The sequence below is a fragment of the Lissotriton helveticus genome, chromosome 12 (genome assembly GCF_964261635.1).
Source record: "Lissotriton helveticus chromosome 12, aLisHel1.1, whole genome shotgun sequence".
NCBI lineage: Eukaryota > Metazoa > Chordata > Amphibia > Caudata > Salamandridae > Lissotriton > Lissotriton helveticus.
This window is the reverse complement of record NC_136073.1, coordinates 8,441,430-8,469,084: the sequence shown is the minus strand read 5'-3', so window position 1 is coordinate 8,469,084 and position 27,655 is coordinate 8,441,430. Positions and strand designations below refer to the sequence as shown.

General features: G+C 44.4%; 1 protein-coding gene across 1 annotated transcript in view; it reads left to right on the top strand.

The window, feature by feature from the left end:
* Positions 1-27,655, top strand: part of KISS1R (KISS1 receptor) — a 236,552-nt gene that overhangs the window by 171,036 nt on the left and 37,861 nt on the right. The window contains exon 5 of the mRNA XM_078670537.1: positions 22,559-22,797. Within this exon, the coding sequence (XP_078526663.1) occupies positions 22,559-22,797 (239 nt within the window). The remainder of the gene's footprint in view (positions 1-22,558; positions 22,798-27,655) is intronic.

Sequence of the window (27,655 nt, the reverse complement as noted above, 5' to 3'; positions counted from 1 at the left end):
CGATGTTTCTTGCTGTCTGAGTCTGGGCATGCCCTTTTGTGTCTAGACTTAAGGAATCGCGGGCTAACGAGGCTTAGCAACGAATTTTTTAACGCTAAGCATCGCCGGAAATTATCGCGGAGATAACTTGCTATTAGCAAGGTTTATCTCAAAAGCGATAAAAATCCTCGCGCTAACTGCCAATGAGAGATTATCGCTGGAAAACCAATGATAATCTCTCAAAGTTTGGCGTTAGCTTGATGATAGGGGCTCACAAACTTAGCCATGATATCCACCTTCCATAGGATATCATGGCTAAGTCAGGAAAATACCAGGTGTAAAAAAAGCAGCGCTAACCGCGGTTAGCGCTGCTTTTTTTTATCACTAACAGGGTTAGCGAAATCCTTGATAATAGGAGAAATGTCGCTTAACAACAGTTCTCCTATTATTTTTCTCTGGAACGCCCCCTTTGCATCTCATTAGAGAAGCAAGGGGAAGCGTAGAGAAAAAGGGTGCTAACATGCACATTTGCGTGTTAGCACCCTGTTGCTGATAGGGAGATCATTTTATCTCCGCTTTCTTGGCTTTTAAAGCCAAAAAAGCAGAGATAAATCCCTTGGTAATATGCCCCCCGCCTTCTATACACTATTGGCTTCCTCTTCCGTTCTTAAGCTGTGCGCATCTTTCTTCTGTCTGACTGAAGGCATGCCCTGCTGCTCCTCAGCTCTGGTCTTGTGATGGTGGCCACAGATGGCAATTCCCTGTATATTTTTTAGTGTGAAAAAAATGTATAAAGTTAGTGATAAAAAAAAACTCTGGTCTTCTTACTAGACTCTGGTCATGTCCAGCTGCCCCTTGACTGGAGATGCCCTTCTGCTGCTTGACTCTGGGCAAACCTTTCTGCTCCTTTACTCTGGATGTGTTTCTCTGCTGTTCGACAGTGGACATGCGCAGCCCATCTGCTATGGGACTCTGGGGCATATTACCAACGATTAGCGATATTTATCGCTAACAAGGCTTAGCAACACATCTTTTATCGCTAAGCATCGCCGGAAATTATCGCTGAGATAACGTGCTATTAGCAACTTTTATCTCCAAAGCGATACATTTTCCGACGATAGCGTGAATATCGCTGAGAATACAGCGATATTCACGCATTAGCGACAAAATGCTCTTAGCCATGTTATCCACCTCCCATTGGATAACATGGCTAAGAACTGGTCTGAGCAGGCGTTGGTTTTTGGCGATAGCGGGAATATTTCCATCGCTACGCCTGCCTTGCTAACAGGCGATAGCGACGTTAGCGACTGCTTTCAGTCGCTAACAGGTTGGGTACGCCCACTTTGCATGTCATTAGCGATAAATATCGCTGACATGCAAAGCGGGACCCAAACCGCTCGCTATCGCCTAAAGCTGTCGCTAACTGCTGGTAGCGACAGCTTGCTAATAGAGCGATAGAATTATTGCCGCTTAGCGGCCGAAACGATAATTGCCTATCGCCCTGCTTGGTAATATGCCCCTCTTACCCTTGTATGTTCTTCTTCTGCTGCTTGACTCTGGGCAAGCCCTACGTTTGAACCCCTAAAAGCTAATGGTGGCATCACTGACAGACTGCTGACCCACCCCTGCGTGCCTCACCAACTGACGGGAACACACCACCCACAGGACCTGATCTTACCTCGCGCGCCACAGTTTGACTCACAGAGTAAACGGTGCTTCCCTGGGGTAAAACAGTGCACAAGAAGTGAGGCGGCTCTGTCTTTGGAAGGCAGATTTATGGAGAAAGTTAGTGAAAAAATCCACTAACAGAATGGGGCGTTTTATGAAGGAACGGCGTTAAAATGATTGCTGCTTTAGCAGCTGGAAACTGCAGCTAAAATGGCAATAATGGGCTTGATAATATGCCGTAGAGAATTCTAATAGAAGCCCATGTTAACACCAGAACACGGACTTCTATTGGAATTCTCCAGGGCATATTATCAAGTCCATTATCGCCGCTTTAGCGAGAGTTTCCTGCCGCTAAAGCGCCGATGATTTTAACGCCGTTCCTTGATAATATTCCCCAACATTTCTAAAATGTTCTTTTAAAAGATGGCGCAAAACTGACTTTTAGGTTGAACGCAATCCTGGGTGCTAATTGCTCACCCCCTAGATACTGACAGAGGAGGTTACGGTATTTACGGGGTCAGTATATCTCTGGTACGCACCTGGGCATCGTTCTGAGTTTCGGATCATAGAATGGAAATGAACGCAATAATCAAAAGTGGTCTTTTTTGACGTTCCCAATTGCGCAAACTCGGAATGTGCGCTATTTGCCTTTCTGACTCAAGCCAGGTTTAACCCAGCAAAAATCTTGCTGGCAGCGATCTCAGGGTGCACAGCACGCCCCACATTGGAACCCCAAAGTGCGCTCAAACAGGAGTTTAAAACTAAACCTGGGCAAAATTTATGTTATGCTGCTGTAATTTAGTGTAAATTCAGAAATTTCGCATTATGCTTGTTACAAGAAATTCCCGAAATGATACGATTATAACTAGAGTCCATGCAGCAGGTTGTTCGCCGTAGTTTCAGGGGTGCTACCTTATCCTTTGTTGTTAACGGCTTTGATATTATTGATTCTATTTGTCTCTGAACTATTGTAAAGCGCTCAGATACCAGCAAAGGTCATATTTGCGCTATATAAAACTTTCTAAATAAATATTTGTGTTTTCTGGGTGATTTTTTAGCGCTAAATGCATCCTTGCATCCAAAAATGTATTTTGCACACAGCTGCTTAGAACTGGTACCTATATTGGGAGAACGGTCTCCTCCTTCCCTAAAAATAGGGGGCCATGGGGCATATTATCAAGGGGGTTTATCTCCGCTTTTTTGGCTTTAAAAGCCAAGAAAGCGGAGATAACATGATCTCCCTATTACCTAGCTGTCGCTAACACCAGTTAGCGACAGCTAGTAGGAGATAGCGACCATCTTGGGCCCCGCTTTGCATGTCAGTGAAATTTATCACTAATGACATGCAAAGTGGGCGTGCCAAGATGTTAGCGACTGGAAACAGTCGCTAACATCGCTATCTCCTATTACCAACTTTTGGAGATATTCGCGCTAAGCGCGAATATCTCCAAAAGCTAACACCTGCCCTGAGCAGTTCTTAGCCATGTTATCCAATGGGAGGTGGATAACATGGCTAAGAGCATTAGCTCGGTAATGCATGAATATCGCTGACTTTTCTGCGATATTCATGCATTTCGGCCGATTTTTATCGCTTAGGAGATAGACCTTGATAATAGCAAGGTTCCTAAGCGATAAAAATCGCCGCAGCACGGCGATAAAAATATTGCCGCTAAGCCAACATAGCGATAATTATCGCTAGTTGTTGGTAATATGCCCCCATATTATTAAGAAAGGGCGATACATTATCGCCGCTTTTATCGTCAGGAAACTGCCGCTAAAGCGGCGATAATGGGCTTTATAATATGCCCTTGTGAATTCCCATAGAAGTCCAGGTCCTGGTGTTAACCTGGGCTGCTATGGGAATTCGCAAGGGCATATTATCAAGCCCATTATCGCCGCTTTAGCGGCAGTTTCCTGCAGATAAAAGCGGCGATAATGTATCGCCCTTTCTTGATAATATGGCCCAGGATTTTATAAGGAAAACTTCTCATGAAATGTCTTCTTTCAGAAACACTTGTCCAGAGGAAAGTTGGGTCCACAAACTTCACAACTTTGCCCAGTCCACAATCTGGCAGCTCTCATTCTGCACACCCGCGGCTGGAAGAGGCCTGAAGGACAGGAGCGGGTCGGAGCTTAGGCCTCGCCCCTCCCGATGAGCCCCACACACTTCCCTTTGTGACGTGACCCCAGTTGCGGAACATTTCTTGTCACCCCTCCCACATTGAAATTATTAAAGAAAGTAGGGAAAATAAGATACTTACAGTTGCAAGTGTAATATTTTTATTTGAAAAACACATATGTTTGCCATTTTGTCACCCCCCCTCGCCCCCCCCCAGTGATGACACCTGGGGCGGCCCGCATCCACCTCACCCCCCTCCCTCGCCGCTGTGTGACGTCTCTCAGGGGCATATTATCAAGGGGGTTTATCTCCGCTTTTTTGGCTTTAAAAGCAAAGAAAGCGGAGATAAAATCATCTCCCTATTACCTAGCTGTCGCTAACACCAGTTAGTGACAGCTAGTAGGAGATAGCGACCATCTTGGGCCCCACTTTGCATGTCAGTGATATTTATCACTAATGACATGCAAAGTGGGCATGCCAAGATGTTAGCGACTGGAAACAGTCGCTAACATCTCTATCTCCTATTACCAACTTTTGGAGATATTCGCGCTAAGCGCGAATATCTCCAAAAGCTAACACCTGCCCTGAGCAGTTCTTAGCCATGTTATCCAATGGGAGGTGGATAACATGGCTAAGAGCATTAGCTCGGTAATGCATGAATATCTCTGAAAAGTCAGCGATATTCATGCATTGCGGCCGATTTTTATCGCATTTGCGATAAACCTTGGTAATACCAAGGCTTATTTGCGATAAAAATCGCCGCAGCTCAGCGGTAAATTTTTGTCTCCAACCAAGCAATAGCGATAATTATCGCTATTGCTTGGTAATATGCCCCTCAGTTCCTTTCTTTCGAGAACACTCTCCGGCCCTGAGCTTCAGCCGATCTTCTCTGCTGATGCTGCGGCACCGTCTCGTGACGGAGCTTGTTCCGTGCCACAGAACAGCTTCAAAGGACAGGGGCTCCCCCGTCTTGCTGTGTTTATTGCTCCCACTGCATTCTCCGGCTCCATGCTCTCATGTGCGCCCCTGCCTGCAGCTCTCGCCGCCTCCACGCTTTAAGTGCTTCTGTTCCGCTCTCCGAGCAGCAGCTCTGAATTCACACAAAGCAGAAGAGAGGGGGCTCCGAGAGGAAAACCGCGCAGGAAGGAGGAAGCAAATAAAGAGATGTTGTACATAATTATGATAGCAAGAGTCTGAGTCAGGGAGGGAGGGTCGAGGAAAAGAAATCAGAGGATTAGAGAAAGAATCTAAAAGGAGAAACGTGGGGGCATATTATCAAGGACGGCGTTAAAATAGACACATGGACTCACCAGAGCACCAGAACATGGGCTTCTATTGGAATTCTCAAGGGCATATTATCAAGCCCATTATTGCCGCTTTAGCGGCAGTTTTCTGCTGATAAACCGGCGATAATTTTTAACGCTGTCCATGATAATATGCCCCATACATGTATGCACAGAGAGCCTGGCTGAGAAAAAGGAGGACATGTAGACGGGCGGATGAATGAATGTATGGATGTTTCACTGTCAGACTATGAGAGGGGAGGCCAAATTGTTTTTTTATTGAGCAGACATAGCAGATAAATGAATGTTAAATAGTACAAGTAAGATAAACCATGAAGAAAATAGCATCACGCATCGATTGGAAAAAATCAAATAAAATGCACAGTAAAACATCTATAAAAAATTCCATTAATTATGTACTATATACGTGTTCATTTCTACCATATATTGTTTCATTACTTAGAATAACTAGAGAAATGCAGACCGATAAAATGAAACTACTTCTAAAATCTACTTATTCACTTCTCCACCGCCACGGCTCTATTCCAGGCAGTCAATCCTGATCTTGCATTTATAAAGAGCGAGTGCAGGAGTGCTATTAAACTGACATAAACGTTTATCATTCTGTCCATTTACCAATTCATTAAAGGAAAACAGGTGCCATGGTGCTAAGAATAACATCATCAAATATAAATACCCTGATTCAGAAGAAAGTGCGTTAGTGCTTCTAGCGAATAATGGGGCATATTATCAAGGGGGTTTATCTCCGCTTTTTTGGCTTTAAAAGCCAAGAAAGCGGAGATAAAATTATCTCCCTATTACCTAGCTGTCGCTAACTGGTAGGAGATAGCGACCATCTTGGGCCCCACTTTGCATGTCAGTGATATTTATCACTAATGACATGCAAAGTGGGCGTGCCAAGATGTTAGCGACTGGAAACAGTCGCTAACATCGCTATCTCCTATTACCAACTTTTGGAGATATTTGCGCTAAGCGCGAATATCTCCAAAAACTAACACCTGCCCTGAGCAGTTCTTAGCCATGTTATCCAATGGGAGGTGGATAACATGGCTAAGAGCATTAGCTCGGTAATGCATGAATATCGCTGACTTTTCAGCGATATTCATGCATTGCGGCCGTTTTTTATCGCATTTGCGATAAACCTTGATAATAGCAAGGTTTATCTGCGATAATTTCTGACGATGCTTAGCGTTAAAAAATTCGTTGCTAAGCATCGTTAGCGATAAATATCGCTTAACGTTGGTAATATGCCCCAATATACCTTTGGGTGCACTGTAACTTCAGTTCAAGAAATTACAGATTAGAAGTAGATCTGGATGCACCCGTGTTTTCATATATTAGAATTTTGGAAAAGAACCCCCAATTCATCCAGCAATGGATCACCAGTTTATTGTCACCTCAGCGTCCTACTTCCTAAATTGCACAGAGGCCTTGTGTCTTTTGATCCCCCTACTCGCTTTGCATAGGCCTCTTCAAACTTCACGGTACGGGTCATTTTCTCCTTCCAGTGCATCTCTGTAGGAGCCTTACTAGTTCACCAATCCTGAAGGATCAAGGAGCGCGCAATCGACAATTCTACAAAAATTAAATATTGATGACCCTGTGTTAATTATTGACTCCTTTTGGAGACACCAAATAAAACCAAATTGGGATCTAGTAGAACTGTACAGCCTATGGCCCGACATATCCTGAAATACTTGCCGCCAGAAATTTGTACGGTGAGGGCATATAAAGAACGTATGGAGCCATCCCCCTTCACCTAATTGCTGACACCGAAAGCAGTTATTGGAGACTGAAGATTAATCCAGATAAGACGGAGGTCCTGGTGCTGTCCGCAATGGCTTCACCTTGGTCCAGCTGTCGCTGGCCTTTAGAGCTAGGCACAGTGCCCTCTTCAGTACCCGTAGTTAAGAGTTTAGGTATCAGGCTGGATACTGATTTGTCACTAAAGCAGCAAGTTTCAGCAGTAGTTGGGAGCTGTGTTGGCTTAATGCGGCAACCCCGGAAGTTGGTTCACCTGCTGTCAGTATCAACTAGACAGACTGTGGTGACTGCGCTCATTCTTTCCCGTCTGGACTATGGGAATGCAGTGTATCTTGGGCTACCTGAGGCACTCCAAAAAAAACTGCAGGTTGTCATGAATGATGCTGCTAGGTTAATCTACATGCTACCCGGAAGCGCCCACGCAAATCCGGTATTAAAGCAGCTGCATTGGCTCCCAATGAAACAGCGCATCGAATTCAAGGTTCTATGTATTGAACATAAATCACAATATGGCATAGTCCCAGAATATATCAGGGACCGTTTGAAGGTTTACGCACCCAGTCGTCTGCTCCGGTCATCAGACTCAAATCTTTTGGTCTGCCCACGGTTTAAAGGAGCTAGACTGGGTGGCCGAACCTTCTCCGTAGTGGCTCAGAAACTCTGGAATAAACTACCGGACACTCTTCGTAAAGAAACCAGGCTCTTACCGTTCAGAAAGTGCTTGAAAACAGTGCTTTTTCGAGAAGCCTATGGTTAGGTCCACAGGAGGTTGCTGTTTGCCCCTCTAGTTGCGAGTTTCTTTCTCTTCTGCCAGATACTGTAGTGCATTTGTATTTCGAACTGTGTCAACATCTTAGCGCTTAGAGACCTTGGGTGATAGGCGCTCTATACGTATAATTAAATACAAATACAAATACTGCTGGATACATTATGTGGAGAATTTCCTGAGTATAATATGCTAGCCATCTTGACAGAAATGCCATTCTTTTATAGTTGGCTGTCCGTAGAGATGTATAGCCTAACTCTGCTATTAGTTTCAACTTGCTCACTATTAGCTGACATTGTGTTTTCTCTAGCACCCTTGAAAAACAGCCTGCTAGATTTAACTTGCCGGAAACTACCTTAATGTTCTATACCAATTTCCAATTCCTCGCAATTTGCCCATATTGATAATGCTGCTCAATTGAAGCTCCTATGTCTGATTTTTGTAGTGAAGCTGCAAGAAATGCTTTATCTTATTAAAACTTAGAAAGTTTTGCTCACACTGTGGGCTCACCCTAGCAATTAGATCTCCGAATGAGATAGATTTCCCTTGACCCATAAAGTCACCAAACATTTTGAAACCTAAATAATTCCAAAATCTGATTTCTCAAGCTGTCAGGGAGAGGCCCAAGTAGCTGCCCTCCTCTAACTTTAATGAAAATTGGGAGGGAAAACCAAACCTCTGAAGACAATAGAATAAAGCATCCCAATTCACCAGATCGAATGCCTTTTCGACATCAACCATCATGACTAAGGCTTTGATATGATTCATTGAAAAATAATCTATGGCCGTAATTAGAAACTGGGTGTTTGATGCCATTGACCAGCCTGCTATAAAGCCGCTTTCATCTATATCTGTTAGCTGTTGTCTAGCAGGCATTATCCGAACAGCCCAGATCTTCGTAAACAATTTATAATCCAACTTAAGCAGAGTAATAGGCCTATATGAATGACCAGATATTGAATTTTTATCTTTCTTAAGGAAAGAGACTATTGTTGCTTCTTGAAACATGGGAGGGATCTCCCCCCCTCCTTTAATAAAGTTAAACAGTGCTACTAAAAAAGACATAAGCTCGCTGAAAAATATTTATTAAATCTTTTGGGAAAACCATTGTTTCCACATGCTTTGGCATTTGGCATTTGCTTCAAAGCATTTTAATCCCAGTGGATGTTCTGGGCTCCAGAATTAGCTGGAAGAGTGACTCTGATAAATGAGGAAGAGGCATGATCCCATAGTACTGTTGAATCTGACTTGTTGGCACCGTATATAGTGAGTTTGGTAAATATCTGTGTAATGCTGTACCAAGAGTTTCATAATCTCTTCCTGATCATGTATTAATTTCTGTTAAAAGACTCTCGGCCATAATTCTATCGCCCCATTAACAAGCTGTCGCTAACTGATGTTAGCGACAGCTTTTAGGCGATAGCGAGCTGTTTGGGGCCCGCTTTGCATGTCAGTGATGTTTATCACTAATAACATGCAAAGTGGGCGTACCCAACCCGTTAGCGACTGAAAGCAGTCGATAACGTCGCTATCGCCTATTAACAAGGCAGGCGTAGCATTGGAAATATTTGCGCTAAGCGCGAATATCTCCAAAAACTAACGCCTGCTCACACCAGTTCTTAGCCATGTTATCCAATGGGAGGTGGATAACATGGCTAAGACCATTTTGTCGCTAATGTGTGAATACCGCTGTATTCTCAGCGATTTTCACGCTATTTGCGGAAAATTTATCGCTTTGGAGATAAACCTTGCTAATAGCAAGTTATCTCTGCCATAATTTTCGGCGATGCTTAGCGATAAAAAATTCGTTGCTAAGCCTCGTTAGCGATAAATATCGCTAATCATTGGTAATATGCCCGTTAATTATTGCCTTTTCCTTCTTAACTCTTGTGGACCAAGCAAGGAACTTCCCAATGTGCTGATTTTCCTCATGTATTTTCTGTTGGTGGCTATTAGAAATAATATTTTTTTCTAAAATAAAGAAATCTCTAACATTTTGTTTTGCCGTTTCTACTTGGCCAACCTCAGGCTCCATCCCTCCACTTCGCTCCCTAGAACCAATGGTGCTATCTAAAGTTAACCGGTGACATACTATCTGCTAAGATTGTTCTTTTCTTTGACTATCACTCTCCCTCTTAACGTTGCCTTCAGAGCTTCCCAAATTGAGAATAAAGAGGCCGTAGTCCGATTAATAATAAAAAATAAAAATAAAACACTCAGCAATGAACTGTTTCGTTTCGGCTACCCATTGTGGATTTGAGAGCAACGATCGATCCAGTTGCCATCTTGGTCTGTTCCTATGATTTAGACTTATCACTATTGCTAGGCAGACTACGAAATAACCTGAAAAAGCATTGGCCCAAATTTCAGGCTCCCCCTCCCCTATTTACTGATTTTGAAACTAAAAAGAAATCAATTCAAGAGGCTGTTCTAAATCTATGAGAAAACATGTATATTGTTTGGTTACTGGGTGGTCCTCTCCACAGGGATCCACTAGCTGAAAGCTTGACTTCAAGGCTTGTATTAGGTTTTTCTTTCTAGGTTCAAAAGGTTGTTTATTATTATTTGAGGTGTCTTTAGCCAGATTCTGGACAACAATAAAATCCCCACCCCAGATCAAAGGCCCAAATGCTCCCAAGGCAGGATCAAACATCTTTAAAAGGGGGTCCGTCTCATTAGTTGTAGGGCCATGATAATTAATCAAATTTAAGTCTTTGCCACTAGTTGTTACTTTGATCCAAATCCACCCTCCCAATGGATCCCAAATCACTTCTCTCACATCCCAGTCAATGCTCCTTCCTAAACAAATTGCAACTGCCACCTGTGCGGATGCAAACAATGTGTGAGAAGATCTTTGGGGGTTGACAGCTTTGGAGTATGACTTTTTAAATGGGTCTCATGTAAAAAAAGAACCTCTGGCGAATGAGATGCCAACCAACCCATTGGTAAATTTTTTTTGTTTGCTAGCCCGCTGACATTGAATGAGAGAATCCTACATTTGCATTTCTCCAAAGGCATCATCATAGAAACAATGGGACATATTATCTAAGAAGTGCGATAAATACGTTTATCGCTCACAATCCTATCGCCATCTATCGCCGATTTGCATCGGCCTGTTAGCGGCGTATTATCAATGCTCAGCTAACAGGCGATGTCCAAACCGGCGATAGATGGTGATAGTGAACATTATCTCGTGAAAACAAGCGATGTTTTCACGCGCTAATGTTCACCTTGTGAATATGGGGGGTAGATTCAGCATTGCAATCCACCCCCCCATGCAAAGTATGGCTAAGACCCAAAAATAGCAGGCGTTGGGAGACCTGCGATAAACGAGTTTATCGCAGGTTTTTATCTCCCAACGCCTGTCACGGGCCGCCTTGAAAATAATGCGTTCCCACCTCTAACTACATTTTACATGTAGTTGGGCGTGGGAACGCCCACTTTGCATGTCAATAGCGATGTTTATTTCTGACATGCAAAGTGGGGTGGTATGAGGCTTGAGGCAGGCGTTAGCATGCCCTTGTCGATAGAGCGCTAGAAGTATCGCCGCTTTCTCGGCACAATTTGACGAAAAAGCAGCAATACTTCACCTTGATAATATGGCCCAATACATGATAGCATTTAGCACCCTTTCTGCCACTGAGCCCACAGTTAACAGCTTTTACCACCACCTTTTGCCCTGAATATATCTGCTATTTTTTCCAAATACAACAGTGCTTCCCTCTCTACCCTCACTGCCCTCTCTCTAAACCCCCTTTGTAACTCCCCTGTACCCCAAGCAGAACCCACCCCTAATGGGAGGGGTAGAGCCCTCCATACCCCTCCCAGTGAAAACCTATGTAAGATTGGTGCCATGCCCCCTCTGCCCCCCCACCCTGTCATCAATCTTGAAAATATCAACATTAATTTAAAAAAAAGCCCAAGACCCATCTCTTTCCCTTTACTATGTTTAGAAATCTGGTGCACAAACTCCTGAGCTTCTAAAACCTTAGAAAACAGATAAAATTGTCCATTCGAGAGAAGCTTCAATTATGATTGCTGAGCTAATGATGTGAGTTGTAACTCATCTCTGGACCTGACCTTTGTGCTACTTTGGTAGATTGGTCTGATCAACATGACAGTCCTAAAAAAAAGTTTGTTTGTTGATTATTATTTTTTTTTCAGTTTAGGAAATTTTTATTTGTTTAAAGAAAGTACAATACAAAGATAATATAATAGTACAGTAGAACCAAGTGATATACATGTGATGCATATAAAAAAGCAGTAAAATAACGGTTCAGTTGTAAAAGAAGAAATGAGAAGATAGAGAGATAGAAGAGAGAGAAAGAGAGGAAGAGAAGAGAGGGGAAAGAGAGAAGAGGAAAGAAGAAAGGGTAAGAGAGAAGAAGGGAGGAAGAAAACAGTAGATAGATAGGTCCAGAGATCAGAGAGGAGGGGGTGATGAGAGATAATTGGAGAAGGGTAGCCAAAGAAGATCAGATTTAACTTTAGAGGAGACAGAAGAGGAGGAAGCAATAGAAATCCTATGTTCATCACAAACAAAGTTCCACCAAGTAAGAACAGATAATTTGGAATTATCCTTCCAACAAGATAAAATTACTTTAAACGCAATAGCAATAAAAAGATCCAGTAATCTAACACTCGAAGGAGCAACATCAATATCTACTGAAGCAGATCCTAAAAAACATTCAAGAATGATAAGGGAGTAGAACAATGAAATATACGCATGCAAATAACCCAAACAGAGTTCCAAAAAGCTAAAACAGATGGACATTCATATAATTGATGTTTAAGTGTACCAGTGAGTGAAGAACATGACCAACATAGAGTATTAGAAGAAGGAGAGAACTTGGCAATACTAAGAGGGGTAAGAATGGATCTATGATAAATAAAATATAATGATTGAGTAATGCGGGCTGCAATAGAAGTCTTAAACAACTTGTTCCATATACAGTTCCATTCAGTAACAGAGAGAGATACTGACAAATCAGATTCCCAAGCGAGCTCAGTTGCTGATTTAGACCGTTCCAAAACATTTTAGGACAGCACGTTGATTTTGATTGCTGAGCAATACTAGCCTGTACCCCTTGCACTTTATGTAGATGGAGCATTTTAACAAAGGGGCATATTATCTAGATGTGCGTTATATAACGCACATCGCACATTTCCATATCGCCGGCTGTCGCCGGATTTTTTCGCCGTGTTAGCGCGTAATTATCAATGCGCAACACGTAGGCGAAATTAAATCCGGCGATAGTCGGCGATATGGAACATTAGCGCATGAAAACAAGCGTTGTTGTCACGCGCTAATGTGTGCCTTGGTAATATGGGGGGGTGGATTCAGCGTTATGATCCACACCCCCATGTTATCAATGCCTTAACACCTGGTCAGAGCAGGCGTTGGGAGACCTGCGATAAACGAGTTTATCGCAGGTCTCCCTCTCTCAATGCCTGCTTTGGTAATAGGGTGTTCCCACCTCCAACCACATTTTACATGTGATTGGACGTGGGAACGCCCACTTTGCATGTCATTAGCAATGTTTCTCGCTGACATGCAAAGTGGGCTTGAGGCAGGCGTTAGCATGCCCTTGTTAATAGGGCGCTGGGAGTATCGCCGCTTTCTCGGCACAATTCGCCGAAAAAGCGGCGATACTTCAGCTTGCTAATATGCCCCAAAGTCCTTTCGGCGTCTGGCTGCAACAGCAGACAAATCAGAAAAGATTCCCCTCAGGGGCACTGCTGGTAAAGAGAACTGTCTCTGCTGCATTGCCTTTCACAGAGCCAGCTCTTTAATTCAATAATCCCTAAAATTGACTAGGATTGTCCTTGAAAATTTAGATGTAGCAGAGCGCTCTGCTGGAACTCGATGACCTCTCATTAAAGTTAGATCCCCAGAAAAACTTGGCAGAACGTGGGAACGTGGGCTTTTGAAACCACACACCAAATAATTATAGTCCAGAACCTAAGAAATTAAGGTGCACCTAAAGTTGAATAGAAAGAAAAGAAGTTGATAAAAAGAATGAAATGAAAATGTTGAAAATAGTTCACGAAACCAAAAGTTCCAATCAAGAAAAATGAATCCATAAAGGAAGTGAATGGCTTAAATTTGTCTCTGTCCCACTAGCCACTGCCAACAAGTATTGGCAAATCCAAAGGTTTAGCATTGACTGCCAGCCTTTTGACTTTGTCAATTTTTATTTTGTTTTGTCTAGCTTTTAGTGAAGCTGTACTACAGGGGGAGCTGCCAGACCCTTACCATTATGAAGACAAAAATTGTCTAACAGCAGAAATGCTTTTGTTCGAGGCATGTGTGCTGTAGATACACATACTTTACATACTCCTGCCATCTAGTGTTGGGTCTGGATGTTTGCAAGTTGTTTTACGCAAAGAATCACTAGAGGAAGATTTTCTATTTGAAATATTAGGGAACACACACAGAACGACACAAATGTTGCCTATCTTGAGACATAATAATTATATTTTTAAAGAACCAGTTAGAGCAAGTAACTTAACAGCTAAAGTGGACAAAAAATATAAACCCCCTCATCTGACCCAGATTTCTTCAGGGGTCAGTTGCCTTTAGATTCATTAGTGATCTCAAATACCCGTAAAAGGGTAAATTTGCAACCAACAGGGGAAACACCACCTCTGTATAAAGAATCCAAACTCATAGATCCATCGGGAAAAAGAGTGGCTGCTCAATCAGCCAACCATTGGCGTATAGCTAATACACAGGGTCTCTTGTCCGGGTACGATAGAGCTCACTGGGATGAGATGGCAGAATTATTAAAATATCTCCCAGAAGAACACAAAAAGAGGGGGCAGGCAATAGTTCAAGAAGGGAAACTTATTTCTAATTCATCTCTTAGGCGTGCTTTAGGTACGGCAGATACTGCAGCTAGAGGAATCAACACTAGCCTTCTGCTTAGGAGACATGCACGGCTCAGAGGCTCTGGTTTTAAACCTGAGGTGCAACAAACCATCGTTAATGCACCCTTTGATAAGGAAAACCTTCTTGGGCCTCAAATAGACCAGTCCCTTGAAAACATGAAAAAAGATACTGAATTGACACAGTTATGGGAGCACTTCAATCTTCTTCTTCCAGAGGTTCCTTTCATCGCTCCTTTTACAGAGGAGGCTCCAAAAATAACACTTACACCTCAGATGCGGCTGCATCTTCGTATAAAACACGAACGCTATCATCCCCCTCTGGAGGAGTCTATAGGAGAACTATAGAGGAAACAATTTTAAAGGAAGAGGGAAAGGTACACCAACACGTACCTCCCAGTCCTCTAACAAACAGTAACTTGCTCCTACTTCCCCCGACCATTCATCACATGTCGGGGGAAGATTACAACAGTTTCTACCCATTTGGCAATCCATCACAACAGACAAATGGGTGTTGTGTATTATCCAACATTGCGATTGCCTGGAGCTTACCAGCAATCCTCGAGATATTCCACCTAGCTTTCACAAACTCTCGTTGTAACACCAAGAGCTTCTCAAACAAGAAGTACAAGCTCTTCTAACAAAAGGAGCTATAGAACCAGTTCCATTAAAACACCAAGGGTCAGGAGTTTACTCACTTTACTTCCTAATCCCCAAAAAGGACGAGTCCCCACGACCAATCTTAGGTCTCGGACTGTTAAACCTATACATACTGTCAGAACACATCCATATAATTACCCATCAACAAGTACTTCCACTACTACAACAAGGTGACTTTTTGACCTCACAAGACTTTAAGGACGCATATTTCCATATTTCGATCCATCTAGCATATCGCAAATATCTCAGAAATGTGGTAGCCGGAAATCACTATAATTTCCAAGTACTTCCATTCAGAGTGACTACTGCACCCAGAGTATTCACTAAACGTCTAGCCGTAGTAGCAGCCATTCTAAGAAGACAACAGATTCATGCCTTCCCGTATCTGGAGGATTGGCTCATCAAAGCCAACACACAGAAAAAGTGTTTACAACACACTCAAGCTGCAATACGCCTTCTCCATCAGTTGAGATTTACAGTCAAGGCACAAAAGTCCCATCTTCAACCCTCACAACTGCAAACCTATCTAGGAGCAACGCTAAACACTCACACAGCTCTAGCCTCTCCCAATGCAGCCAGAATTTAAAACTTTCAAACTTTATTACTACACTTTCAAAACAACTAGTACCTAACAGTGAAGGCTTTCATGCAGCTGTTAGGAGTGATGGCATCATGCATTGCAATAGTACCCCATGCAAGACTGCATATGCGGCCTCTACAGGAATGCTAAGCACGCCAGTGGAATCAATCACAGGCTCAATTACCAGATCTAGTGTTGGTAGACAGCTGCACTCGCGCTCTCTGCAGTGTTGTAACTCACAAAACCTATCGAAAGGGTGGCCGTTCATCGACCCTATTCCACAAATCGTACTAACAGCAGATGCATCTCTCACAGGTTGGGGGGCCCATCACCAGCATATGACAACTCAAGGTTTATGGGACACCAAACACAAATGTCTCCACATCTATTGCTTAGAACTTCTAGCAGTTCAACTAGCACTAAAAGCTTTCCAGCCTCACCTAGTAGGAAAAGTTGTTTTAGTCCGGACGGACAATATGACAGCAACGTACTATGTACAAAAACGGGGGGCACTCTACATTTGTCATGCCTGTCTCAGACCGTTTGGTGTTGGGCAATACATCACAAAATTCAACATCTGGCTGAACATCTTCCAGGAATAAACAACTAATTTGCCATCCTCAGCAGGATGCGGCAACAAATACATGAATGAGAAGTTCATCCCCAGGTTCTCCTCCCATACGTCCAGAAATGGGGATTTCCACAAGTAGATCTCTTTGCCACAGCAAAGAACACAAAATGCCCAAACTTCGCCTCCAGATTCCCAAACCATCTATCCAAAGGCAATGCCCTATGGATGAACTGGTCATGGATATTTGCTTACTCTTTTCCGCCTTTCCCTCTCCTGTTTCTGGTGCAGAAACTCAGGCCGTCATCACTCACACTGATTCGAGTGGCTCCCTTGTGGGCGCGTCAACCGTGGTTCACCACACTACTAGAATTGTCAGTGGTTCCACACCAAAAACTACACCTCACTTCCAATCTTCTCAAACAGAACCAAGGAGAAATCAGACATCCAAACCCCAAGGAGCTCAACCTAGCGATCTGGATCCTGAAATCATAAAAAATCGGATACCTAAACCTACCACCAGATTGTATGTCAGTTCTTAAGGAAGTCAGAAAACCTACCACTAGAGCATGTTATGCAGCAAAGGGGAAAAGGTGTGTGATATAGTGTAATAATAACACAATTGATCCGCAAGATGCAGCTATACAAAACATTATTTGCTATCTTTTGCATCTACAGCAAGTTGGCTTAGCCTACACATCCATTTGACTACACCATGCGGCAGTAGCTGCATATCTGCAAAACAGACAGCATTTGTCCTTTCCAATTATTAAAGCTTTTATGGAAGATCTGAAAAAATAATATCACCAAAGGTACTACCTGCACCTGTCTGGAACCTTAATATTGTTCTCACAAGGCTCTTGGGTCCACCTTTTAAGCCTTTACACAGTTGTGCATTACAATTTCTTTCAAGGAAGGTTGCCTTTACAATTGCTATCACTTCATTAAGATGAGTTGGTGAGCTACATGCCTTGACCTTAGAAGAACCTTTCTTTCAGCTTCACAAAGATTGAGTGGTTCTTCGTACAAACCCAAAATTCCTTCCAAAAGTAGTTTCTGCGTTTTATATTAACCAATCAGTTGAGTTACCTGTGTTCTTCCCTCAACTAAATTCAGTAGCAGAAAGGCCTCTACACACACTTTATGTCAAAAGAGCACTTTTGAACCATACTGATAGGGCAAAAGATTTCCTTAAAACAAAACAACTTTTTGGTGCATTTGCTCCACCTCGTAAAGGAAATCCTATTTTAAATCCGGTATTTCTAGGTGGATTATTTAGTGCATTCAAACTTGTTATGTTAAAACTAAAGAACTTTAACCATACCTCCTAGAGTATATCCTACATGCAAAATAGGAGTGTCTATGGCCTTTTTAGGTAACATTCCCTTACCTGACATATGTAAAGCAGCTACATAGTCTACAGCACACACATTTACAAACATTATTGTGTGAAAGTATTAGTTCGTCTTCAAGCTAATGTAGGGCAAGTAGTGCTAAAAGCACCTTTTCACCCACTGGTTAGCCACCGCTTTCAGAGGGTATTGCTATACAGTCTATGCAAGGCCTGTGTATCTACAGCACACATGCCTCGAACGGATTATGTTAGTTACCCTGTAAGCATCTGTTCTTGGCATGGAGAGCTGTAGTTTCACATGCGCCCTCCCTCCTACCCGGATACCTGTGGTTGGTGTAGGTCTTATTATTCACACTACATACGCATGGACATCTTTATACTACACTTGGTTACTTCACTCTCACCCTCTGCTGGAAAACAATCGAACAATGAAGTCGATGTCCATGCGCAATATCACCAAAAGGAGGAGTCACCTTACCCTATAACTGGAAAGACTTTTTTGAAGAAAAACAAACTTACAAACATCCGGACCCAACAACTAGATGGCAGGAGTATGCAAAGCATGTGAATCTACAGCTCTACATGCCAATGACAGATGCGTACAGGGTAAGTAACATAATCCTTTTATGAAAACACACACACACACACAGCAGCCTCTTACACCAAAAGTAACTACTTTATCATGTGGATGTACCACTTGTAAAAGATCAGAAGGCTGTCACTCACAGTGGGGTTGGCCAATGTCTGAAGTGGGCCGGGCTGCTGCCCCATACTATATGCTGCAGTGGGAGAAGACACTTGTGAATGACACAACACAGAGCAGTGGACAAAGAGGGCAGGCTGAAGCCCCTGTAGGTATATTATACAAATAGTGTCAGTAAAACAAAAAAACACAGATCTTGGCCAAGGTCAGACTTAAAGAGAGTCCCATATCACAGGTATGGCCTAGAGGGCAGCAGTGCACCAAGAATCTGCCCTCGGGCTTGGAGCCCAAAGGTGTTCGGTGCCGCTTCAGGACTCAGGGGCATATTAGCAAGAACCTTGTTAAAATTATTGCCGTTTTAAAATGGCGATAATGGGCTTGCTAATATGCGTTATAGAATTCCTTTAGAAGCCCAGGTTAGATGTCCTGCACTTCTAACCTGGGCTTCTATTGGATTCCTATAACGCATATTAGCAAGCCCATTATCTCAGTTTTAACGGCAGTTTCCTGCCGCTAAAACTGCGATAATTTATTTATTTTTTTAAACATTTTTTATTCGATTTTTATCGTGCATCAACATAACAAGCATGTCATCATTAATCATTATACCCCACCCTTCCTCCCCCCACCCTCCATGATTCATCTTTAAAAAAAATTCACACCCGTCCACCTCAACTAGCACCAGCAGAATTCTTCCCTGACCTTCAACTGTTACGCCATATTGTCCTCTATCACTCTCCCTCCTGTCTCGGGGAGAATACCCTCTTACCCCCTACGGTTCAGAGTCCTCCATCTGGACCATGGTATCGAAGCCATTCGCCCCACACTCTACCAAACTTTTTAGGACATTCCCGTGCCTTATACGTGACCCTTTCAGCTGCCATATATAAGTCCATAGCTCTCCTTCATTCCTCTAGCTGCGGCAGAGTGGCTACCCCCCATTTCCTTGCGACATCTCTCTTGGCTTCCACCAAAGCCAGGGCCATAAAAATGAACAGTGGGCGGGTCAGGTCTACATCATTAGTCATACCTAATAAGACCAATTTGGGGTCCAACGACAGAGTGATCTCCAGCACATCCCCCAATTCCCTCAGGATCTTGACCCAGTAGGTCTGAATTTCCGGGCAGGACCATCTCCTCCGTCCCGGCCACATCGCAGGCAGTTCGGGTCCCCAGCCCTTCCCATTTTTTGTAAGCGCACTCTGTCAAAGTAGGTCCTATGCAGGATATTGTATTGGATAAGCCGTAGGCGGGACTTAATGGCTACCTCTCTCGGGTGCATCAGTACCGTGTCCCAATCCACCGTATCGATCTCCCCCACGTCCTGTTCCCATTTTCTCTTAAGATTAACCAGCCCATCCGGTATGTTATTCATCACAGTTCTGTATGTCAGAGAGACTGCCCTATTCGGGATCTGTTCCTGCAGGAGGCGACCCTCCAGCAGTCCATATTCTGGGAGCGTTCCTGCCAAAGTCCCTTCTGCCCGCCAGGCATGCCTCAACTGTGCGTATTTGAAATGTTGTGTGTGGTGCAGCCCATAATCCACCCTTAGTGCTTGGAAGGGCTCCAGTTCCCCATTTCTCATCACATCCCCCAATGTCGATTTACCTATGTCATCCCATCTCTGGAACCCCCGCAGTTTACGTAGTTCCTTCAACCAAGCACATCGCCATAGTGGTTTCTGCCTCGTTCGTTTTCGTTCCCAGCCTATAGTCCTCGTTGCCCGTTCCCAGATCTCCAGGGTAACTCTGGTGGCAGAAAGCAATCCAACTTTCCCTGTGCCCCCGTATAGATAATGAGTGTATGTGCGTTTCGCCATGTCATGTCGCTCTAGTGCGTAAGTAGGGTGTGTGGCGGAGGCGTGTATCCAGTCATTAATTGGCGCCAGATGTTCTGCCCAATAGTAGGCTTCAATGTTAGGCAATGAGATTCCACCATTGTATTGATGTCTTTGTAGGGTCGTCAGTGCCACCCGGGGCTGCTTACCCAGCCACAGGAAGGCCCTCAGTGCCGCATTTATGTCCACGAAGACCCGTCTCGGGATGGGGAAGTATTCATTTTGGAATGCGTACAGAAACTTCGGGAGCGTCATCATTTTAAACATGGCCGCACGGCCTAGGATCGTAAGAGGGAGCATCCTCCACCTGGCCGCATCCTCTGCAAAAGTATGTGATATTCGTGTGATATTCCTTTCATAAGAGAGGTTCCTGTCTAGTGTCACACATATCCCGAGGTAGACAAACCCAACAAGGCGATAATTTTAACAAGGTTCTTGCTAATATGCCCCAAATGCTTGTCTGGATGGCCGTGTCTGTGTGTGGCGAAGAAACTGGAGCAGGGAAGCTCCAGAGCGGAGATACAAGTCTCCGAAGCACCCCAGTTAACTGGGGATTGGTGGAGCAGGCAGGCTGCTGGCCAGTTTGGCTCCTCCCCCTGGCGGCCTCTTGTCTCAGCAAGTGGCCATTGAATGTCCTCGAGAGGCTGTTGGGGACACTGTGAGCAGGGCAGTCTTTCTTCTTTTCCGGTTCAAGCTGCTGCTCAGAGGCGAGGGCTTCTGAAGCGGCCACCTGAATGCCCTTAGAAGGACGGGTGTCATTGATCTTCGAGAGGAGAAACAAACACCACACAAGACAAAAAAGAAGCCATCAATAACTAGAAGCAGAAGCCAGAGGAGCGGACGGGGAAATATTGAGTGCAGTTAGATGTAAAAAAAAAAACATGAAGGGGGTGTTGAGTACATTGACCTTCTTTGACCCCGAATTCTGCTTTTTCATTATTGACCTCGGGCCAAGGACTCTGACATGTGACCTGAGGCACTGACATTTGACCTCTGACCTACACTTCTTAGAGGGTTTTTTCTGGCACCATGCGAAGGTGCACATTTATTTATATATTTATTTATGCATTTTTATGAAGCGCGGACTTTACCCCAAGGTGTCAGAGCGCCTTACAATAGAACCAGTGACGTTACATGAGAGAAATGTTACAAAATAGAACGTTACAAAAATAGCTGGTCACAGAATCAAACACAGCAGGCAAGACGAACACAGTATCAAACACAGCAAGCAAGGAATGTACAAAAATAAAGAAATATTACAAATTTACAATGACTAACGAACTTCCTGGCGGGGTCTGAGAATGAAGGAATTGGGGGCATATTACCAACAAATAGTGATATTTATCGCTAAGTAGGGTTAGCGGCAATATTTTTGTCGCCGCGCATCACCGGTTTTTATTGCTGAGATAACTTGCTATTAGCAAGGTTTATCTCAAAAGCGATAAAAATCAGGCAAAATGCGTGAATATCACTGAGAATACAGCGATATTCACGCATTAGCGATGAAATGCTCTTAGCCATGTTATCCACCTCCCATTGGATAACATGGCTAAGAACTGGTCTGAGCAGGCCTTGGTTTTTGGCAATTGCGGGAATATTTCCATCGCTTCGCCTGCCTTGCTAATAGGCAATAGCGACGTTAGCGACTGCTTTCAGTTGCTAACAGGTTGAGTACGCCCACTTTGCATGTCATTAGCGATAAATATCGCTGACCTGCAAAGCGGGGCCCAAAACCGCTCGCTATCGCCTAAAAGCTGTCCCTAACATCACTTAGCGACAGCTTGCTAATAGAGCGACAGAATTATCGCCGCTTAGCGACCGAAAACGCCCGCTAAACCGGAAATAATTGCCTATCGCCCCCCTTGGTAATATGCCCCTTAGTTCTGAAAGTGTCTTTGGAATAAAAGAGAGTGGAGGTCCGCTTTGAAGATCTGGATGGAGGGGATGGCCCGGAGCGAAGGAGGAAGCGAGTTCCAGATTCTCACCACATAACCTGAGAATGATTGAGCCATCAATTTTCCCTTTTGAAGGAGGGGGGCTCAAGCAGAAACTTTTCCGCATTCCGAGAAGGTCTCAAGCCTCCAGACAATTTCCGTTTATTCGCCAGATAGCAAGGGGAGGAAGAGTGCAAGGCTTCGTGGGTGACGCAAGCCGTTTTATAAATAGCTCTAGCCTCGATGGGAAGCCATCGGAGAGAAGACAGGATAGGAGGTAAATGTCCCTGTTAATCCCCTAATGTCGATAATGTTTCCCTGATGAAAGTACAACTTCTCGTACGCATGCTTGTTTGTTACATCCTAAACCCTCCCCCGTGTCCATCTTGGCTGTTGTGAAAGTGAAGTAAAGCTGCTCCTGCTCTTCCCTCCAGGATCCTTCATCGTCTCCATTCCTGTTCCTATCTACAACCATCTTACCGAGGGATACTGGTTCGGGCCCCAAATCTACTGCAGCGAGTCCTTTCCCTCCGTCTACCACGAGAAGGCGTTCATCCTCTACAACTTCCTGGCCGTCTACCTTCTGCCACTGCTGACCATCTGCATCTGCTACAGCGCCATGGTGTACCAGATGGGCCACCCTACTGTGGAGCCTGTGGACAATAACTACCAGGTACCGTATCTGTGTGCACCGGCATCGCTAGCATCTTCTGGCGCGCATCCTGTCATTGGGCCTATGACGCATGACAATCGCCACTACAACACCCATAAGCAAGCATCCTCTTATTGAGTCTACGAGACATGCAACCACCACCTCAACACCCATAGGCTTGCGTCCTCTCATTTAATCTACAACGCATGACGACCACCACCTCACCACCCATAAGCATGCATCCTCATATTGAGTCTACGAGACATGCAACCACCACCTCAACACCCATAAACATGCATCCTCTGATTTAATCTACAAGGCATGCAACCACCACCTCAACACCCATAAGCATGCATCCTCTCATTTAATCTACAAGGCATGCGACCACCACCTCAACATCCATAAGCATGCATCCTCTCATTTAATCTCCAGCTCATGACGACCACCACCTCAACACCCATAAGCATGCATCCTGTCATTTAATCTACAAGGCATGCAACCACCATATCACCACCCACAAGCATGCATCCTTTTATTTAATCTACAAGGCATGCAACCACCACCTCAACACCCATAAGCATGCATCCTCTCATTTAATCTACAAGCCATGCAACCACCCCCTCACCACCCATAAGCATGCATCCTCTCATTTAATCTCCAAGGCATGCAACCACCACCTCACCACCCATAAGCATGCATCCTCATATTGAGTCTACGAGACATGCAACCACCACCTCAACACCCATAAACATGCATCCTCTGATTTAATCTACAAGGCATGCAACCACCACCTCAACACCCATAAGCATGCATCCTCTCATTTAATCTACAAGGCATGCAACCACCACCTCAACACCCATAAGCATGCATCCTCTCATTTAATCTCCAAGGCATGCAACCACCACCTCGACACCCATAAGCATGCATCCTCTCATTTATTCTACAAGGCATGCAACCACCATATCACCACCCATAAGCATGCATCCTCTCATTTAATCTCCAAGGCATGCAACCACCACCTCAACACCCATAAGCATGCATCCTTTTATTTAATCTACAAGGCATGCAACCACCACCTCAACACCCATAAGCGTACATCTTGTCATTGGGCCTGCAACGCATGACAACCACCACCTCAACACCCATAAGCATGCATCCTCTCATTTAATCTCCAAGGCATGCAACCACCACCTCACCACCCATAAGCATGCATCCTCTCATTTAATCTCCAAGGCATGCAACCACCACCTCACCACCCATAAGCATGCATCCTCATATTGAGTCTACGAGACATGCAACCACCACCTCAACACCCATAAACATGCATCCTCTGATTTAATCTACAAGGCATGCAACCACCACCTCAACACCCATAAGCATGCATCCTCTCATTTAATCTACAAGGCATGCAACCACCACCTCAACACCCATAAGCATGCATCCTCTCATTTAATCTCCAAGGCATGCAACCACCACCTCGACACCCATAAGCATGCATCCTCTCATATATTCTACAAGGCATGCAACCACCATATCACCACCCATAAGCATGCATCCTCTCATTTAATCTCCAAGGCATGCAACCACCATATCACCACCCATAAGCATGCATCCTCTCATTTAATCTCCAAGGCATGCAACCACCACCTCAACACCCATAAGCATGCGTCCTCTCATTTAATCTACAAGGTATGCCACCACCACCTCAACACCCATAAGCATGCATCCTCTCATTTAATCTACAAGGCATGCAACCACCAACTCACCACCCATAGGCATGCGTCCTCTCATTTAATCTACAAGGTATGCCACCACCACCTCAACACCCAAAAGCATGCATCCTCTCATTTAATCTCCAAGGCATGCAACCACCACCTCAACACCCATAAGCATGCATCCTCTCATTTAATCTCCAAGGCATGCAACCACCACCTCAACATCCATAAGCATGCATCCTCTCATTTAATCTACAAGGCATGGAACCACCACCTCAACACCCATAGGCATGCGTCCTCTCAATTAATCTACAAGGCATGCAACCACCACTTCAACACCCATACGCATGAATCATCTCATTTAATCTACAAGGCATGCAACCACCAACTCACCACCCATAGGCATGCGTCCTCTCATTTAATCTACAAGGTATGCCACCACCACTTCAACACTCATAAGCATGCATCCTCTCATTTAGTCTACAAGGCATGCAACCACCAACTCACCACCCATAGGCATGCGTCCTCTCATTTAATCTACAAGGCATGCAACCACCACCTCAACACCCCTAGGCATGCATCCTTTCAATTAATCTACAAGGCATGCAACCACCACCTCAACACCCATAGGCATGCATCCTCTTATTGAGTCTACGAGACATGCAACCACCACCTCAACACACATAAGCATGCATCCTCTCACTTAATCTACAAGGCATGCAACCATCACCTCAACACCCATAAGCATCCATCCTCTCACTTAATCTACAGGGCATGCAACCACCACCTCACTGCCCATAAGCATGCATCCTCTTATTGAGTCTACGAGGCATGCCACCACCACCTCACCACCCATAAGCATGCATCCTCTCACTTAATCTACAAGGCATGCAACCATCACCTCAACACCCATAAGCATCCATCCTCTCACTTAATCTACAGGGCATGCAACCACCACCTCACTGCCCATAAGCGTGCATCCTCTCATTTAATCTACAAGGTATGCCACCACCACTTCAACACTCATAAGCATGCATCCTCTCATTTAATCTACAAGGCATGCAACCACCAACTCACCACCCATAGGCATGCGTCCTCTCATTTAATCTACAAGGTATGCAACCACCACCTCAACACTCATAAGCGTACATCTTGTCATTGGGCCTACAACGCATGACAACCACCACCTCAACACCCATAAGCATGCATCCTCTCATTTAATCTACAAGGCATGCAACCACCACCTCAACACCCCTAGGCATGCATCCTTTCAATTAATCTACAAGGCATGCAACCACCACCTCAACACCCATAGGCATGCATCCTCTTATTGAGTCTACGAGACATGCAACCACCACCTCAACACACATAAGCATGCATTCTCTCACTTAATCTACAAGGCATGCAACCATCACCTCAACACCCATAAGCATCCATCCTCTCACTTAATCTACAGGGCATGCCACCACCACCTCACCACTCATAAGCATGCATCCTCTCATTTAATCTACAAGCCATGCAACCACCATCTCACCACCCATAAGCATGCATCCTCTCATTTAATCTGCAAGCCATGCAACCACCACCTCAACATCCATAAGCATGCATCCTCTCATTTAATCTACAAGGCATGCAACCACCACCTCGACACCCATAAGCATGCATCTTCTCATTTAATCTACAAGGCATGCAACCACCACCTCGACACCCATAAGCATGCATCCTCTCTCTTATTCTACAAGGCATGCAACCACCATATCACCACCCATAAGCATGCATCCTCTCATTTAATCTACAAGGCATGCCACCACCACTTCAACACTCATAAGCATGCATCCTCTCATTTAATCTACAAGGCATGCAACCACCAACTCACCACCCATAGGCATGCGTCCTCTCATTTAATCTACAAGGTATGCAACCACCACCTCAACACTCATAAGCGTACATCTTGTCATTGGGCCTACAACGCATGACAACCACCACCTCAACACCCATAAGCATGCATCCTCTCATTTAATCTACAAGGCATGCAACCACCACCTCAACACCCCTAGGCATGCATCCTTTCAATTAATCTACAAGGCATGCAACCACCACCTCAACACCCATAGGCATGCATCCTCTTATTGAGTCTACGAGACATGCAACCACCACCTCAACACACATAAGCATGCATCCTCTCACTTAATCTACAAGGCATGCAACCATCACCTCAACACCCATAAGTATCCATCCTCTCACTTAATCTACAGGGCATGCCACCACCACCTCACCACCCATAAGCATGCATCCTCTCATTTAATCTACAAGCCATGCAACCACCATCTCACCACCCATAAGCATGCATCCTCTCATTTAATCTGCAAGCCATGCAACCACCACCTCAACATCCATAAGCATGCATCCTCTCATTTAATCTACAAGGCATGCAACCACCACCTCGACACCCATAAGCATGCATCCTCTCATTTAATCTACAAGGCATGCAACCACCACCTCGACACCCATAAGCATGCATCCTCTCTCTTATTCTACAAGGCATGCAACCACCATATCACCACCCATAAGCATGCATCCTCTCCTTTAATCTACAAGGCATGCAACCACCACCTCAACACCCATAAGCATGCATCCTTTTATTTAATCTACAAGGCATGCAACCACCACCTCAACACCCATAAGCGTACATCTTGTCATTGGGCCTACAACGCATGCCACCACCACTTCAACACCCATAAGCATGCATCCTCTCATTTAATCTACAAGGCATGCAACCACCAACTCACCACCCATAGGCATGCGTCCTCTCATTTAATCTACAAGGTATGCCACCACCACCTCAACACCCATAAGCATGCATCCTCTCATTTAATCTCCAAGGCATGCAACCACCACCTCAACACCCATAAGCATGCATACTCTCATTTAATCTCCAAAGCATGCAACCACCACCTCAACACCCATAACCATTCATCCTCTCATTTAATCTACAAGGCATGCCACCACCACTTCAACACCCATATGCACGAATCATCTCATTTAATCTACAAGGCATGCAACCACCAACTCACCACCCATAGGCATGCGTCCTCTCATTTAATCTACAAGGTATCCAACCACCACCTCAACACCCATAAGCATGCATCCTCTCATTTAATCTA